Below are 19875 nucleotides of genomic sequence, written 5' to 3' on the forward strand. Positions count from 1 at the left end.
TTGGATTTATAGCTTTTTCATCTGCAAACAGGAATAAAGATAATAGACAAATTGTTCACACTTTAAAAAAACCCAGAAACTTGGCATCTTAGTGTGAAAAGGGGATTACTGGTATATATAGAATCATAGACTCATAGAATAGTTAGGGTTGGAAAGGACCTTAAGATCATCAAGTTCCAACCCCCCTGCCATGGGCAGGGACACCTCACACTAAACCATATTACCCAAGGCCTCGTCCAGCCTGGTCTTGAACACTGCCAGGGATGGAGCATTCACAATCTCCCTGGGCAACCTATTCCAGTGCCTCACCACCTTAACAGGAAAGAATTTCCTCCTTACACCCAATCTAAACTTCCCCTGTTTAATATGAGACAGGGAAAAAAATTCCAAAATGCTCATTAGTGAACCATGCTTGAACTTCCTTCCCCAATCTTTTTTTTGTAAAACAGGCAAATGTATTTTAATAGTGATGAAAAAAGGATTTAAATTATCTTTGAGAGTGTATTAGTCCAGAAGTTTTTGTCTTCATGTAACAACACTTTGATCATTTTGTACCTGTTGACATTTTTACTCACATAAACATACATGTTAAATTGAATTTCAGGTTATTTACACGGGGGAACTAGTTTTTACTGGTGTACAAGTACTTCTCAACAGTCCAGATTTCAGTTTAAATTAACGTAGTAATGAATATGGTCATGTATAGATATCCCATGGAATTTCTTCCCCATACTTTCTATTATTCTTAAAAACTGATATGCCTTACCTGATTAAAACTTTGCTTCAAACTACCCAGCATTGCCCAGAATTTATGACCTAAGGCTGTATAACTGCCAATACCTACATGCAAAGTTACCATTCCCTACAGCCTTCTACATTGCCTCTTACTCCTTCTTTCTTACGTGTTCCACTTTTAAAACATACAAGTATTTAACATACAACTCCATCAATATTTACACATCAATAACTTACTATGCTCAAACTGAGAAAGATCACTGTTCCCAGCATCCCCTCCCAATAGTAATTATTTATTGCACATCAAGCTAAAGATGCAGTTCTACAAGATCTTGGCTTAGGATGCAGAGCTGGTCTAAGAAGTTAGAGACCCTCAAACTTGTTCCCAGTTGGTGCCCCCACAGCTACCACAGTTGCACTGGTGATGCTGAAAAACACGACATGACTTAAAAATATCTGTGACATCCCCACTTCACTGAAACCTCCATTTCAAAGGGTACATGGGAGCAGCAGTTTGGAAAAAAAAAAAAAAGAGAAAAGAATTCCTATTTTGGGAGCATTTCTATGTAGAGCTACATTAGAAGTGTGTTATGGGAATTTTCTGCTGCTCCTTAGGATACTGTTCCTGTGCTAAGCATACAGAAAACCCTTCAGTTATGTCTTTCAAAACTGACATTGGCCAAAGCACTTAATTCAACAATCTTTTTTATAGCATTGTAACTATTACACACCTTAATCCTGACTTCATTCTTCCTAGAGAATATGGCTGAGAACAAGCTGAAGCAATTCCTTACATGACTTATCTTGTGGTCATCTGGATCAAAAAACCCAAACAAAGCAGAAATAGTCAAATTACAAGAAATACCTTTTCTAGACTTCTGAAACTACAATACAAAGCATTTCCATTACAGGCTTGTTGTCTGGCATACAGTATCACCCACAGGAAAAGGTTAATCTCTGAAAATATCATCTCTCAGCACAGTGCATTTGTTGGGGTTACAGAAGCTTTCTCTGAAGCTGGCTGTCATCCCAGCAAAGCTGCATTAAGTAGTTCAAGTTAAATATCACTTGTAATACACGCTGATAGCAAGAAGTGGCAAAAAAAAGATAAAAGCTTTGGGGTAGAATTTCAGGGGCAAATAGGATTATATTTCCTCAGTAAAATCTTCCCCAAATTATGTTTTTTTTTTATTTTTCCAAAAAGTACCATGCCTTAGTTGTAGAGAAATTAAATCTGCTCATTTCTGAAAGTATCTGAACTTGATCTGACATGCCACTACTAGTCCAGCAAATTTGGAAACAGTTTTCATTTATTCCTGGTACTGCATTCAATTACACAGATACTATCATTTTGAATATTTTCCTGCTATAAGGACACCCCCCCCACCCCCCAGGGATTACAGAAGGAAGCCTATTAAATTGTGTCCCCATCCTTTTCACAGATGAAAAACAGAAAAGACTCAATAAAACAGGAAAGATTGGAGCTCAGTGCTAAAGCAGAACTTGGCCAAAAAAGAGCAAGTGGGAGATGATTACCAAATAGATATCCAAGTAGCCCCTTGAACATCCTATTCTTTGACTTTAGAGTTCTGGCTAAAATCAGAGGATTTTGAAATTTTCTGAAGGTTTTCAGATACCTAGCACCATGGCTAAACTGGACCCATAGGAATCTCAAGCTGATGCCCATATACATATCAGGTCTTTATGTGTACAACGCTTGATATTTCAGAGCAGTCTTGAACCCTGTGAGAAAGAGCTAGACAGTTGTCTTTGTACATGCACAGCAAATCTACTTTTTAAAAAATCTGCCCAATTTACTGCTCATACAGTAAAACCTAAGTATATTTTGCAGGGTTCTGATGCTTCCCATAAACACTGGGTAACTGCTGTTGTACACTGTACTGCAGGTAACTGCTTGAAGGAGAAACAGTGCAGGGGGGCTTTAATCTTAATATGTAATGGTGAAAGGCTAAGGAGACCCTTCAGCTCCTCCTGTACACTGAAGGGTTGTAGGGCTTCTGATTCTCTTCAGGAGAGTTCTGGCCCAAAGTCAAAACCAGAGATACAAGCTGGCAATAAAACTAGTTCAAATAGGTGACAGCTGCTATGAGCACACTTCATCAAGTTACAAGAAAAGGCTATTTTCAATAAACACCAAATAACATGAGTATTTAAAAGAAACAAATTAACAAGAGCAAAGATATAACCTCTATCACTTACAGGATTAGTGGTTATAATCTACATTCTGATGAATTTTTGACTAGACAAGAAAGCCAACCTACAATTACTACATAAGAAAATTCATTATTATTATCAACCTGAACCCACGTTCTGGTGATCCAGAAGGCAGAATAGAGAGTAGAAAAAGCAGAGTAGAAAGAATGCCAAGCACTTTTAAAAACTCCGGGTTCAATTTCAATAACTGGGTTTAATGGCTGAGGGAGAGGGAAAATGATATGGACCATGTACAGTGACTTTCGATTTCATCATATACAAATTAGTCATTCAACTGATGATTTGAGACTTGAATTGTAACTGAATTTCAGCTTGCTGGTAGCAAACATCTGTCTTGGCCTTATTTCAGCATGCACAGGTACACTTCTGTTTCCCAACACACAGCAACATTTGTAGCATGTAAGTGATCAAAAGGCTGATTTTCAGAGGAACAGGGCACACTCAGCTCCTATTTTTAGGATCTCTGGATAGGAGGTAGTGGTCCTCCACAGCTGATACTTCTGAGCAGTGTTAAGTTCCCAAAGTACTCTGAGCTCTCTGTGAAATATTTCATATAATGAAAATATCAGACCATTGATCTGATTAGAAGCTTTCTTAAGGTTTACACTGCTTAAAGGGGAGAGAATTTTAAAACTACATATGTCCTATAGGGAGGACTTCCTTATATTGTAAAGCAGACTCAGAGCTTTGGATGATTTAGAGATGGTATATGTAAGTATTAATATACTTTGACATTGAATACCGCATATCATGCATTTTACATGGATTTTTTTAGTGTGTGGATGTTTACAGTGGAATGATGTGCTTCTTCATATGCCTATTTTCAATTCAAAGTATAGCTTCATTACAAAGAGTGATAGCATAAAACTTAACAGCATGAACGTTCCTCCAGAATTAGCACCAAATTGACAAGCATCCTTAACACAGACTTTAAATTGGGTTTGTGGGCACCAAACAGCATCATGAGCATTAGCTGTTCCTCACCCTCTTTTCCACAGCTCAAACTTTTCAGTACCCAACCTGAGTATTGACTGCTTTTAATATGAAGTAGTTTTCCTCAAGCTGGGACTTCATTTTGCCGTTGCCTTCATTAAGCAACCAGGCACTAAACCCTTCTAAAATTCCTTCATCCCTAGGAGTGCTGCTTCCATCCGTATTTTTTCATACTGTTATTATTGATTCTGTTACCTTCTTTCACCATTTCCCAAAATACCTAAGCAGAAAATAGCTATGAAGACTTCCAAACACATCAGCACACAAGACTCATAAGCCTAAGTCAAGACTAAGGATCTTAAACATCCCATGTGACACTGAGCATGTAAGTGTGCTTATGGATGTACGTGGTAAGAAAACAGGTAAGTTTCATTCAGATTAACTGCTGGTGAGGTGGAGCTGGTAGGCCAGAAGTGATCAAAACTAGGTACAATATCAATCCTGGAGCATGGGCACAAAACCAAGAAAGCTGCAAAAATGTCAGTATTATAAACCCTCTCTGCGCTTTGCCATTACCCCAGTCCATGCTTCCATTTTCAGCTTCTGGGGAATTACACAGTTCTTTAATTTGGACTCCAAAACACCTTGATTCACCCACATAAGATTCAGCTCACTTTGCTTACTCTGCTTTTAACAGAAGAGGTTGCTTTGCCACGATTTCCTGCAGCACCTGGCAAAAATGAACACACAGAAGGCTCTGAAAATGCTATCAAGCTATTAACAAAATCTCATTTTGCAATGAGTGTACCAGTTCCTCACAGGTATGTAGTTTGAATCTAAGCTACCTATCTATCCATCATGCCAGAATACATGCTGAGGAAGATCAGGTTGCCTTAGTAACCTAAGTCCAGTTCTACAGACTTTAGAAAGACTGAATAATTTTATGTTTCTGAAGCACCATTGTGTTTAAGTATCTTACGCATAAAATAGACATTTATTACCAAACTCCCTATATACACATTGAGTTACTCTTATACTATGAGTTATAGAAGATGCTGCTTGGGAAAGCTTTTTCTTCTTCTTTCTTACCTTTTGTGACTCTTGCAGCTATCACCTATTAAAAAAGCTAACATTCATTGCTCGCTCTTTGGGTTTGTTGGAGAGAAACAACTGACACCATTACAGAGCTAAAACTTTTGCTCTGGCTGTGCCACCTATAGTGATTAATCTTGTTCAGAAAGCTACTAGTTACCTAAAATTGATTTTAATATATTATATTGTTAAAGTGTTCAGAGAAATCCGAGAGAAACATCAGTGACAGCACTCACCCAAGATGCTTATTATGTGTAGCTTTTGGCTACACAAATTTCAGGCCTGAATTGTACATAGTATGCTATTACATTGTAATAATTGAAAGTTCTAGAGAAAGGAATCCAATGATACCCAACAGAACAATTTTAGTTCCATGAGAATATATTTAATTAACCCTTAATCATTTTCACCTTTATGACACTGGTAACACTTCTAGGATTTGATTTACAAAATTATGATGCCATTAATAACAGAAAGATATTATTGACATACCAAAATCCAATTTAATTACTCCCTTGATCCCTCCAGAGGCAGAGAAAAGCTTGCAATTTTCTGACACTATGTTCCATTTTTAATATTCTGAAACAGGCCAGAAATGCTGTGTAATTGCTTCTCTTTGAGCTACAACTATAACAATGTATTCTGGCTACCTTGAAATTCCTTTTAGGCATTTCCTTTCTCAAGTACCTCACCTAAAACTTTACTTCTTATTGGTTGCTAGAAATATTCTCACATGTAAGAGCTTACACAATCACTGTCAACTTAATTTTCTAAAGGGATAGTTTGTAATGTATTTAAAGAAAATGGAAATTACTCAGCTATTTTAAGCATGGATAGCTCATCTGACTGACTACTCCAGAATCTGTATGCAAAATAGAAAAAAAACTAAAACTTGTTTTCAGACTGTCATCAATAGCATGCCTGTTAACTTACACAATTAATAAACTGACAGATCTTAATGAAAGGCCAAAATTTACATACTACAAAATCCATATGAAAGAGAAGGAAAACAAAATAACCCAAATAAAAACAAAACACACTGCTAAGAGCTGGGGGACTACACTTTGAAAAACTGCTGTCATCAGTGCATCAGTCTCCAGAGTTCTGGCTAGAGCAACACGTGCTCCCACAGTAACAGCACAGGACCCTGACAGCTCACGGTACAGTCTCTCCTGATTAGGATCCCAATATAAACAAAAATTAAAGAAAAGAACCATGGTCCACAGCCACAGCTCACAGGCAGCACACTTCTTGCTTTCCTTGCTCTTTTTTACAGGTTTTTTCTAATTCTCCCAAACACCTCAACATTTCTGCACTTTCAAGACTGTGTGTGTGAAGCCCTGCTTCCTTTGAAGTTTATATAAATTAGGCCACTGATATTTGTCACCAGAAATTCCAGGCATTCATTATAGAGAGACATTGGCTACAATAAGCTGAACAAATTGAGGTTTCTTCAATTAGTGCATTCCGGCAGCTTGCCCTGCATTGTAATTTTGTGCACAGCTATCTTTATTTCTCCTGTGTACTGTGAGTCTCTGTAGCAAAATAATAATCTGAAGTAGTTAGACCGGTATGTTATCCAGGACAGATTTTTTAATTCTCAGCTACTGGAGATGGAAATCAAATGTGTTTTAAAGTACTCTGAGGATTCTTCTACCCTCTTTCTTAATAGCATGTTATACATTCATTGGTGGCTAGCAACTGCTAAGTCTTGGCCAGGAATAGTTAGTATTATTTTACAAAGTACTACTGAGTAGCTGTTACACAATCACAGACAGGTTTGGGTTGGAAGCGACCTTAAAGCTCATCAAGTTCCAACCCCCTACCACAGCAACACCTTCCACTAGACCAGGTTGCCTCCAAGCCCTGTCCAACCTGGCCTTGAACACAGTTAGTTTAGCTTTTAGTGACTGGTTTAATTCAGCTTATTTTGTATACATCTTTTCAGAGAAGTAGCACTGTGACTGATCATACACTCTGGGTGTCAAAAGGACCAAAAGATGCAGTATCTGAAACAGTTATATCAATAGGAAATGATTGATAAATGGGAAAGAAATATAGGTGGTAAGATGATTTAAACCCATCATTTTCTAATACCAGACTGACAATGAAAACAGAGACTATGTGAATATCACCCTCTGCATTCCAGAATGTAACATATACACATACATAACATCAGACACAAACCACTGCAAACCTAAGAAGAGCCAGCTCTACACTTCCGTGTGCAATATTAAATTACCCTCCCGGCCTATGTGTTATTACGTAGTTGCTAATTACACGTTCCCAAAGCATAAGACTCTTGTCAGCATGAGGACATGTCCATCTTGCTCAGAGCTCTGCAGTGAAGAAGGTTGGTGTTTATGAAACCCCTCACTACCTGCTGAAGTTGAATGCTGACTCAATATTTAATACTTTCGTAGTTCAAAGTATAACCTCAATATTACTTAATTCACTCTCCAAACACTACACTGGGGAGAGAATCATTCAGGTCCTCCTGGAATTTTTATAATGTCAAATACTCTAATATCCATATCACCCATAAACTTTAATTAATGTATTTTTACAGTGCCTAGTTTCTACTATCCTAACAGCCAAAAGTATCCACCGCTCACTGTTCCATCTGAAATAATTAGGATTTGATTTTCTGAAAAGACACATGCTTCCAATTTTGAGCACTCACCATGGCTGCAAATCAGGACACAGATTGTAAGCTTAATAAAAAATGACAAAAACCTAAGTATTGAATCCTTTGTCATTCAATAATACATGATTTCCCCTTCATAAGTCCACACTGGCTACCCCTAATGGCCTTCTTAGAGTCACAGAATCAGATAGGTTGGAAAAGCCCTTTAAGTCCAACCATTCCCCCAGCCACCATGAGGTTTAGATGAGGCCCTACACGGTTTGTGAACACTTCCAGGGACAGTGATTCCACCACTGCCCAGAGCAGCCTGCTCCAGTACCTGCTCTCTTGGTGAACAAACCACTCTTAATCTCCACTCTAAGCCTCCCCTGGTGCAGCTTGAGGTCATTTCCTCTTACCCTTCCAATTGTTATCTGGGAGAAGTCAATCTCCTCCTCACGTTCCCTCACACTCCTCACCCGCTCCACCTCCTCCCTCAGCACCGCCACCGCGCAGAGCGAGCCATCAGCCTGGCCACCCCTACACAGCCACCCCCGCCATCCCGGGCAGGCTCTGGCACTCACCACAGCCAGACGCCCGCTCAGGAGGGAGCTCCGTCCTGGCCGGCTCAGAGGGCTTTGTTTCCTGAGCTCCCTGCCAGAGGACGCCAGCCCCGAGCCCTTTCCCGTGGGCACGGGCCCAGCTCACCTCTTGTTCCCGCCGGGCTCCCGCCCTTCCCGCCGCGCTTCCTGTGGGAGCGGCCGCTCGAAGCTGAGGGAGCTCGCGCACAGGGCGATGCCGCCACCGCGGGTGTGCCCCCGTGCCGGTCACCGCTCGCTCCGCGGTGGTGCTGCTGCGGGCAAGAGCGTGAACTTCGTGACCATCACAACCCGGAGCCAGCAGGTGTGATGGACCGTAACTTGTGACCGTCACAACTTCCGTTATGCACGTACGAGGTCCAGCAGCCTGCCTCCTTGAGCCACTGTGTCAGCAAGTAAATGCACTCCAGACATACCCCCACACTGCCTGTGACCTGCGCTGCTGCCCCTCTGGCAGGTACGGGGTTAATTCAAGTCACATTAGGTCTGCAAACATGAGGCTTCTTCAACGTCTGAAGAAGGCCTCATCTATGTCTTCCTCCTTATCAGGCAGGCAGTAGCAGACACCCATCACATCATGTTAGACGTTGGGCTGCCATCTAATGCTAACCCGTAAGCTCTCACCTGCCTCATCACTTGTCCCTGGGCAGAGCTCCACACCTTCCCATCACATTAAATCCATTATTTCCTCACTGCCTTGTAAGTTATCCCCACTCTCCTGATCAGGTTGGCCAGCTTATGGCAAAGATGCTTTTTCTCCACCTTAGTAGGTGGATTCCCTCTTTCCCTAGCAGGCCTTCCTTGAACTCCTTGTCTAATCTCCAAGTAAATCACCCCGATACACAACTATTAGTTTACTGACATCCAAACACATTTAAAATAAAACCTAACTGCCATTACAAATACAATCTTAGCTGAACGGCAGTATCTCTATAATGCAACCAAATATCATAAATCCATTCTGTGATACTGACGCAGTTCTCCACTTTAATGAGGCCTTTTGATTTTTCTTGATAGAGAGTCAAAATAAAATAGAACTTTTTTAAAAGTTCTGTTGCAGTGGTTGAGAACGCCAAATTCCTAATCAGAAGATACTGCATGGTAAAGTTCTAACCCTTCAGAAATGGATTTTAATGGAAGTGTTGACACGGTGTTAGCTTATACCATCACAAGTACACCACCATTACATTAGTCCCTTACAGTGACAGACAGTGTTGAAGCTGTCCTATAATTTAGCACAGAACATTTCTATACTAATGTAATGTGACAATGTTATTATGCCTGCTATTTTCTATGCCATAATAGCACTAGTTGTTTCCCCAATCATGCTATTACCTTCACTAATACGGCTGTACTTAAAGATTGGCCGAGTAAAAACAGATGTAAACTCATAGAAAGCAGATAACCTCTTACAGATTTGTTTTGTTTTGCCAGAGGAATTTTCATCCCTACTATTATAAAAAAAAGCTGAATTCCCTGGGAGGATAGCTTTCACTACATAACCTGTTGCAACAGTTATAAAGTTCATGATGTATTTTCTCAGAGGAGTTGCATGAGGCTATCCCTTTGTAAGAACACCCATTAACTGTCCTTTTCGTAGTGTCTTCTATAGAACCTCATTTTGTAGGAACAACTGCTACTGATCTGCTTTGCACTTACCAGCGTAACACTTCTGTCTATGCACATCTCAAGAGCACCGTTGCCCTGAATCTGCAAGTATCATATCACATCAAAGGAGAAAACTATAATCTGTATAGCATCTTGGGGTCAAAACTTCCCCTGCCTTATCTTCCAGTAAAAAGGAACCTGCAGCGCACAGGATGTTCCCATCTGTGCCACCATGAAGGCTTATGGTGTGCAGGCACCCCATCTTCACTGTAGTGCAATATTGAGATTCGCAACTAAGCAAAACTTCTGTGGATTGAACTCTGCGTGTTCCTGACTACAGCTGTAAAACTGTAGCTTTACCCTTGGCTGGCCCAGGTCATCTTCAGTAGGAATACATTCCCTGAACTGCTCCTTCTCTCTAGCTGACAGACTGGGAGAGAAACAACCAGCCTCACATGGTGCTTGCTTTCAGAAAAAAAAAAAAGATTTAAAAATCTTCATTTTAAGCTGTGCATGTTTTCATCTGGAATAATCCACTGAACAACACAGGAGCAGTCATTTGCTGTTACAGGAAAGAGTAAAGAAACTTCTTGTACACTGTATTAGTAGAATGTATTAGAACACTTTTTGAGAAACTATTCCTTTCAGTATTTTCTGGATGCCCCATCCCTGGCAGTGTTCAAGGCCAGGCTGGATGGAGCTTGAAGCAACCCAGTCTAATGGAAGGTGTCCCTTCCCCTCACAGGGGGCTGGAACTGGATGAGCTTTAAGGTTCCTTCCAACCCAAACAATTCTGTTATATTTTCCAACATAACCCATTCCGTGACTCTATGATTTCCTCCAAACTCTGATTTGGAAATTAAGAGACAAGAATGATACATGTGAAACATTCACACTGTAAAGCCTAGGAATGATGCACATCAACTCATTGTGCACTGAGGTTACTATGGGAAACATGCTGAAAGAATCAACTCAGATGCAACAAGGTAATTTGTGCACATTTATGCAAATTGCAGATGATACAAAACTGGGAGGAGTGGTTGATAAACCAGATGAGTGTGCTGCCAACCAGAGGGATGCTGACAAGCTGGAGAAGTGAGCTGACAAAAACCTTGTAAAATAAAGGAAAAGACCAAGTCCTGTACCTGGGAAGAATGGACCAACACACCAGGATACACTGGGCCCTGCCCAGCTGGAAACATTGCAGAAACACTGGGAGATGTGAGCCTTCCCCTCAGCACTGCTGAGAAGCATCTGCAGCACTATCTTCTAGTGCTGGGCTCCACAGTGCAGAAGCAGTATGAGCATGCTGGAGGAAGTCCAGCAAAGGGCCACAAAAGGGACTAAGGGCTTGGAGCATCTCTCATATGAAAGGAGGCTGAGAGAGCAGGGACTGCTTGGCCTGGAGAAGAGAAGGCTCAGTGGAGATCCTATCAACATTTTAAAATACCTAATGGGAGTAAAGAAAACAGATTTTTTTCAGTGGTGCCCAATGAAAGGACAAGAGGCAATAGGCACAAACTGAAATATACAAAATCTCACTAGAACATAAGGAAAATGTTTGTACTGTGAGGGTGATGGAGTGCTGGCATATGTTGCAGTTGTGGAGTTTCCATTGTTGAGGATACTCAGAACCTACCTGGACACAGTCCTGAACAACCTTCACTAGCTGACCCTGCTCTGAGCAGAGGGGTTGGGCTACATAGTATCCACAGGTCCCTTTTCACCTCAGCCACTTTGTCACTCAGGAATTTCTGCTCAAAGATGTTCCCTAAGAGCCAGTGTGGGGAGGTGAGGTGGGTTAATCCTGGCTGAGGACCAAACTCCCCCCTTCAGCTGCTCACCCACTCCCCCTGGTCTGACCTCGGGGCTCCCTCTCCTGTTTCTCACGCTTTCTGTTCCCTTCGCCTTCATCTGTCTGGGGTTTCTGGTAAGAATGGGACACTTCCTACGTGTGCTTTCACAGAGGTGCCTCCAGCTTGGCCAAGAGTCTCAGACGTGCTTGCGTAGTGTCTGCTGGAGCTGGTCATGCCTGGCATGGGGCAGTCCTGGCTTCACCTCACCTGTGGCGCACAGCCTACGCAAGATATTAAAAACATTTCATCATTCCTCTTGCTGTCATGCTCTTCCCAAGCACAAAAGAGAGCATTCCAGGAGCATCTAGGATGACATTGAAAGTACAACATCATTTCTCCTCCTTTCCCTCACACGTATCATTATAAAACCCCTCTCTTGTTAGATTTGCTTTGCTGATTTTTGTATCTGAACTAATCTGAGGAGTCAAGATAAAGCAGAAACCAAACATACTATATTTACCAGACACTGCATTCTATTACAAAACACCCATATCTGGGATAAATTTGTATTTCACATTTGTTATAGAATTACATTAAGAAAAGAAAGATTTATCTGGGGAAAAAGTAGGTACTTTTGGCAGTCATGCACTAAAGGTACTTCTTTACCATCATCAGAAATAGTATATTTAGAATTATCTGATAGTGTGCAATGTAGTCCATTATGTTACCGTACAGAAGAGCTTTCACAGGTTAGTAAATATCTTGCCTAAGTTCATCAGTTTGCCAAATTCATGCAATAACTGTCACTTGAAAAAATAATTCACAGAATGTTCCAGGTCCAGACATCAGTTCCTACCAAGACAAATTTCTGTACAGTTTTTCCTTTGCTAGATGTGGAACAGATAATTTTCTTATTCATAGTTTTTAGTTACTTTTGGAAGAACTCACAGATGACACAAGAACAGAAATAACAAAAGGAAAATAGAAACAAATCTTTTTCTCCTGTAGCAGATAGGGGACTGAAATCCTTAAAAATACATGTTTAGCAGTATGACTAATCACTCACATTGCCGGGAAGGGCAAACAAGCATAAAGTACACCCAAACCTTTGCTCAAATTATCAGAAGGTTTTTGATACCACATTTCACTTCTACTATGACAACAAGTGTAAGGAAACAGACTTAAGTCCTTTCCATAGTTTCCAAACATAGTCAAGAGTAGGAAAGTGGAACTTCCTCAAGAATTTAGCTATTGCATATAATTCATTTGCTAGCCTTATGCTAGTTAGAATCTGAGCCAAAAGCTTTTCAGATTGTAACTGTTCTGGTGTTTTAGGGATTTCCAAAAAGGCACACCTTGCTGTCGAGTGGAACCTTAAGCAGACATAAAAATCAAAGATGCTTGACTAGACTACCATCTACGAGGTGGCAGAGAGCGTTATACTGACACACTCTACCATCAGTCATTCATCAGATAAATGCATACAAACAGAAATGAGAACGCTTAGTATCCTCGTTTGAGCTGGGATGATTTTCTTCTTAGTAGCTTGTGCAGTCCTGTGTTTTGGCTTTAATCTGAGAACATTTACCCTGATCAAGGACTTTTCAGTCTCATGCTCTGCCATTTAGGAGGGGCACAGAAGCCACGAGGGAGCAGAGACAGGACATCTGACCCAAACTAGCCAAAAGGATATTCCAAACCATAGAAAGTCATGCTCAGTACAGAAACAGGGAGCATGGAGATAGATTGCTGCTTGGGGACTGACCAGAAATCAGTCAGTGAGTGCTAAGCATCTGTATTCTGTATCACTTGCATTACTTGGATTTTAGTCTTCTCTTTTTCCTATTATTATATTATTTACTTCATTTCAATTATTAACCTGTTCTTATCTCCTTTGCCTTTGATTCTCCTCCCCACCCCACCGGTTGCTGGCTGGGCTAAACCATGACACAGCCTTACAGTGTCTTACCTTCACGCAGATATAAATAAATGCAGCATTTAGATATTTCAAATGTGACGAATTAAAAAGAAAACTCAATAGCTCGCTTTAATCAGTTACTGTGGATCATGATGGCTCTTGCATTAGTACTCCCCTTTCACTTCTGCATAATTCTATTTAGGATCAATAAAGCTGGATTGGAATAAAACTAGCTTATGACATTGGTGAATCAGGCCCCTTATTTTTGACACATTTAAGCTTTTCCTGAAAGACCAGATGGTTGGTGTATGTTATGTAGTTTTATTCAGATGAAATTTAAAAGAGCTAAAACACTCGGCATGCTTTTATTATTGGCATGCTTAGTGTGTCACCTAAAGAAATCTACAAAGGGAGATAATGAGCCTTGTCAACTGTTTCACAGTAATTATAGCCCTCATGATATAATGCTACAAAATTACAATATAGCTTAAGATAACAAAATGTAAAAAGGATTTTTCAAGCAGGAAAAAAAAAACCTATTTGTAACATTTATGCAGGAAGAGGATTATTTCAGACAGGTAACCATCAGCGTATTAGACATGCAATCAAGTGTAATAGAACCAAATTCTGTCAGCGCTTGATACTGCACATTGTCCAAAATTCATACTGCGTATTTCAGCTATGCTCTTCCTAAAAGCCTTACAGATTTGCACAGAGTTTGCTAGTTCATTTAAATCTCTAATAGCAAAATAATCTAGAGCTTCAGACACTTGCTCCAAATACCGCCCTCAAGCTCTCAAGCATTCAGATCAGCACGTTGTTAGCGTACTTACGGTCATTGCACAATGGTCCACTGAAGGAGGTCATACTACAGTCACAACTGAATCCATCCCACTGCTGTAAGCACACTCCCTGGTTCGCACATGAGTCCTCTTGGCATGTTGTGCTGGGGCCTGATGGGAACATACAAAACAAGGACTTGCACTTTGCCTCCCAAAGAAGCGGTTATTTCCCACTCGATCACATTAACCAGTTGCCAACATCTCAAAACAAACGAGCAGAGTTACCAAGTAAAACGCACATAAACTCGCTAATTTGGTAGCAGCATGTAATATTAAAAGGGTGGTTTGGATTTAGCTTTAAGATTGATATGTCAAACACACAGGAATGCACAAACTGAAGCAGAGTTTTTTCCAGGTACAGTGGGAATGTCAACTTTACTGCAGGTTACTTGTTAATCACGTGTCAGACCATTAACTGGCTAAACGTTTTCTAAACACTTCATCATTATTCTCCTGTAAATACATTTCAAACAGCAAAGCCAGATGCTACAGAATGCAAAGCTCTGGGAGATGAAAAGAAAGATTGGAAAATAAAATTCAAACAAAAGAAAAATTAAATGAAGCTACACTATACAAAGCTTTTAATCCCACACATTATTTTAAATGATTCAGGTTTAAAATTGAGAAGAGTTGGGGAATTTTTTTGGCAGGAATGTTGGCAAGTACTGATTGACATGCTTCAGGGTTCCCATGCAGGTTCCTTTCTTTAAAGGGAAATGCAAAAACTCATACTACTAATGAACTGGCATGCCAAAATGTGACATATGCATGAAAAACAAAGCTACTCTAGTTCTAGAGAATCAGAACTCGACTACTGAAATGTAAAGAAATTTGAAAAGGAATGATCAAAGCACTAAGGCAATCACTATACAAACATATTCAAGACTGAAAGCCTTTATGCAAGCAATGCTGGAAAATGAAGGTTCATGTAGCCCAATGTTTTAGAGGTATGAAAGACAAAATCTGAAACCAAATAACACGCTTTAGTTCTGAAATGTACAGAGCATTTATTGCAGGAATCCAACTGTGCATTGGGGGTTTCAGTCTTGTTTAATACACACAGGGCTATCTACCTTGCAAATCAGCTTTCATCAATGCAACTTTGTCAGCAAAATAAAAAAGCAAAATATATTAAATGTTAGTAAGCAATATTGAAATGGCAGCAAACACACAAAAAAAAACAGTCAGAGTAAAGTGCATGCTGCTGTTAAAGAGAGAAAGAAATGGCATATAATGCAAATTAACGCTAATAGCCATAAATCTTCAGGCAAGCCAAAATAAGAAAGCAGTAATTTGCCAGTATTTTACTACAAATATAATGGTTAATTGAGCTGATGACATGTAATGAAGGAAAATTAAAAGTTGGGGTTTCTTTTCTTCCTTGGATAGATACGAATGCATTAGCAGAGTAAACGCATGGCTGAATCCTGACTAGCCATTTGTCATGTTCAGATACACTGAATTCAAGAGTAATTAGCACTGTCATCCTCTGTGGCCTTTCTTTATTCTAGCCCTTTCCTCTTGACTGGTGAAAGAAGACTGAAGTACAGACAGTGAACTACAGATTACTGTGAGCTCACACGCACATTTCGTGTTGCATCTTGACACTACAAGATAAAATTTGGTTCTGGGATTATAAAATTATACTAAAGTGTTTTGGAGCAGAGACATCAATATCCATTTGCAACTCCCACTGCTAGTCACTGATGACAGGGCAAAACTGCTCCAGAGATTATATCAATATCCTAAACCATCCTGCAGAGAGAAATCCACTTAACCCTTCTGTCACATTACAGCTCCTTCAAAGATCTCAGTGTGGGGTTTTCTTTTGATTTGCCAGTATTTGAGAAAAATGCACAGCAATATGATTTAGAGTCAGTTCAACGGCCTCTTGGCTTTAAGTAACAGTCACCAGTGCGATGAAGAACAAGCGCAGTGCATGCTGCATCCATGTTTTTGGCAAAACTATTCAATTAATAACAATAACAACAATAATAACACTACTACTAATAATACCGCCAGCACCACCTGTAACAGTTTTACTGCAGTAGGCAGACACAGAACAATGATTTTCTTTTCTCTGGAGTTTTGAGCTCAGCAGTTCAAACATTTGGGCATTAGTGATTCCTTTTTTTGTTGGAGTTTTGAGCCCAGAAGTTGAAACATTTGGGCATTACATCACCCTTGCTGGAGCTGGGGATTATAATGACAGAATCCCGTAGCTGACAAGACAAGACACATTTTCTTCTCACCAGATTCTGCTACTCGGAAACTTTACAAAGATGAAGTGAAAATATCTGTAGGTGTTTAAATGTTATATATGCATGGATTTATTTACACTTTAGTTATGCAATGCTGAATTTCCTCATCTTTGCCAAAGTAGAGCAAAAGTCACAAGGACTTAAAAGTACATAAACTGCAGGACCCTGGAGGCACATTAAGTGCCTGTTAAAATACACGTATTTGATAAAAGCACAGATATGATCTTGTTAAAAAGCAGGATATTTTGCTTTTTATGAAACTGATTCTTAGCACTTTTGGCTTATGCATACTAGTCATTATTCCAAAACTGCCATCAAGACTAGCTTACATGCAAGAATTTCTTTTAATAAAGGGAGGTTTTTTTACTTTAAAGAACAGAGGAGGGCTGTTTAATGTTGGTAAACACTGTAATATCTACTGTGATTCATATTTCCTATATATATTACAGAACTAAACTATTTAGTAAAAATACTCTAATAGACTCCTCTCAAGCATTCACCTTTTGATTCACATTCAATTTAAATATCATAATTTTTCCAATCTTCACTGCAGGCTTTTTAATTGACTGGATTTGGTCTCGCATTTACATTTGTCTTATGTGAGGGCTTACATGCCCTATGTTACACAAAAAGCATTATTAAGTAGCACATACAATGTTTTCTTATATATTGCAAAACCCAATTCCATATCTCACCACCAAGCATCTTCACGTATATCAATATTTGGAAGCTTTTCATACAGCTCATTTAATACAAAAAACTGCATTATGTATACACATATGTGCACACTGGGCATTTTCCTCCTAAACCTATTAAAATTGGTTTTAGCATTCTGCATTTTGTAGAATTCTGCTTTATTTAAAGTATGGAAAGAAAGTACAATGGATTTGACTAGAGAAGAACAGGGCTGACACTTACAACCTGGCTCTGGGGTGTGCTGTTAACAATTTGAAGAGCTACTTAGCATATTTATGTTTCTAGCTGTTAGTTTCTATCTGTTCTAACCATTGAAAATTTGTCAACAAGGTGGATTCAGCCAAGTGTAAATGATATTCAATGCTCAACGATAGAGAACAGAGATATCTATCAGCCTGTGGCTGAAACCAAAATGCAAGGCAACTTGCCACACCAATCCCATGGGTGGGTTTGCAGAAAAATACATTTCAAAGAGAGAATTTTTAATATGCACAGTAAAGTTATTGAGCAATGTTGATATTTTAAGAACAAAATCCTAACAGATATAATTAATCAGCTGTATATTATGGGGTCACAGTTTGACAGAAGAGAGAAAAAGAGCTTTCACCCCATGTTTTTTTGTTTTAGGTTATCAGAAAGATGGGGAATTCAATCCCACAAGTCTGAATAACATTAAATCTAAATGCCTCACTTCTCACGAAAGATACTGCGGCAGGCTGATGTCTTAACAAAGGACATATACCTACCACTCCATTCTGCTGTCTTTGACTGACAGTGGCAGAGACTAATACTTACAGGTTGGAAATGATTCCTGTGTAACACTTCTGTGTTCTGCTGAGTGATCTTCGAGGTCCCTTCCAATCTCTAGCATACTGTGATACTGTGATACTGTGATTTCTGCTTCTGTGTCCTGAGTTCTTTGGACTCAATATCTCGGGGGACTTACAGAGCTTATGCATCCCATTGCAACACAAGATAGATGCAAAACTGCTCAGCTCTGCAAGGATGGAGACAGTCGTCTCTACAGACAGCAGCAGTGCCATGCACAGCTTGAGGCTTACAAAAGACTTCTGAGAGCCAGCTACATTTTTAAGTGACTTAAATTGTATTTTAGGTGTCAGAACATTTTTCTCATACATCTGATCCAGGGTCTGCAGACAAGAGACTCACAGGGTCAGAAAGGGAGACTTGAAGTAAACAAGAGAGATGGACGAGTCAACTTGCAAGAGTTGAGCAGAAAGGTTGCAAGGGAATGCTGTTAAAAGAGTTCCTTCTGCAGGAAAAAGACTTTTCATGAGGTTCTGTGAGAGCCACGCTGCGTATCTAGTTTGACCATTTTGCTTGTGTCTGATGATATCAGTGCCTGAAAAAGCTGACTCTCCACCAAGGAACAATATTTGTACTGCCTTTATTAAATTGCTCATGGCTTTGTTAAATCCACTGGTAGCTGAGTTGTGCCACTGGTTTAAAAGGTGAACTCACAGTCTAGGCCTGTGGCAGTACTTCTTTGAAGTACATACAATTCATTTAGAAGATTACATCATTTCAAAAGAAGCTGTGACATGCGTAATGGAATTAAGGTGCACTTTGACTCTCTGAAGGGATGGTGCAGGCATGGGACTTGCTAACGTCATTCAGAAAGTAAGATCTAATTTTCTAAGCTCAGTGACAAACTACTTCATACGTTATTTTTCCATTCCTGATAGAACTAAAGCTACAGAAAGGCAAGTTGTGAATTTTACATATGCTCTTAATAGAATTTATACTGTTAACTAAAGGTAGCAGGTAGGGAATAAAAACATTCCACCTGTACAAATATAGTGTAGGGACGAGAAAAGAAGACAGAATTTATTGACCAGAAAGGTTTATCTCGTGAAGCTTGAGGGAACCCCCAGCTCTGCTCGGACTTTTTACAATGTCTATTTGCAAACTTGGTATCAAAATCATCAAGATTCTGTAGTATCATTTACACATTTTTCTGTCCAGAAAAGAACGGCACTTGAAAGAGAGGAGACCATGTAAAATTGAACGTAGCCACAGAATTCATAGTTACATGAATAAAATATATAGGCAGGGACAGAGAACTAATTTAAATTATTCCATAAATCATAGTAAAAATAACGTGGGATTAAATGACAGCTGGAAAAATAGCTAGAGATTGACACCCCTGAATTACATATGCACTTCTTCTAATTCTGTCCTCCATTAAATTCCACAATATTCCAGATGAGTCAATAAAGACATAAAAAATGTGAAATAAACCATATTTGGCTGTTACTGATTTCAGATAGGAAAGCTCATAACAATACAAATCTCAGGGGTGAGCAAATAGAGAAGATGGAAGATTCATCTTAAATAGTTTCATAAATTAGCCTTGAATTAATCAACTCAAAATGTCTGCCTTAAAAATGGAATTAATTAGCTAACGTTTCAGCATTAGCTAATGCCTGAGTCTTATGAAGACATAAAGGACTTCACTGAAGCTAATCGTTATTGTCTCTATCATTAATTAAAATACATCAAAAGCAAACAAA

The 19875-nt window shown here is 39.5% G+C and overlaps 1 protein-coding gene across 24 annotated transcripts in view; it reads right to left on the reverse strand.

Annotated features, from left to right (window-relative positions):
• Positions 1-19875, reverse strand: part of NRXN1 (neurexin 1) — a 682391-nt gene that overhangs the window by 335555 nt on the left and 326961 nt on the right. For 14 of the 24 annotated variants that reach the window (XM_062605796.1, XM_062605795.1, XM_062605797.1 and 11 more), the window contains one exon: positions 14376-14495. In XM_062605796.1, coding sequence (XP_062461780.1) covers positions 14376-14495 — 120 coding nt within the window. Of the gene's footprint in view, positions 1-14375; positions 14496-15457; positions 15485-19875 lie in introns of all 24 variants that reach the window. The other 10 variants (XM_062605765.1, XM_062605766.1, XM_062605774.1 and 7 more) reach the window with 1 other exon arrangement.

Source organism: Pezoporus occidentalis, unplaced genomic scaffold (genome assembly GCF_034315485.1).
Source record: "Pezoporus occidentalis ecotype Australia unplaced genomic scaffold, CSIRO_AGI_Poc_V1 ctg93, whole genome shotgun sequence".
NCBI lineage: Eukaryota > Metazoa > Chordata > Aves > Psittaciformes > Psittacidae > Pezoporus > Pezoporus occidentalis.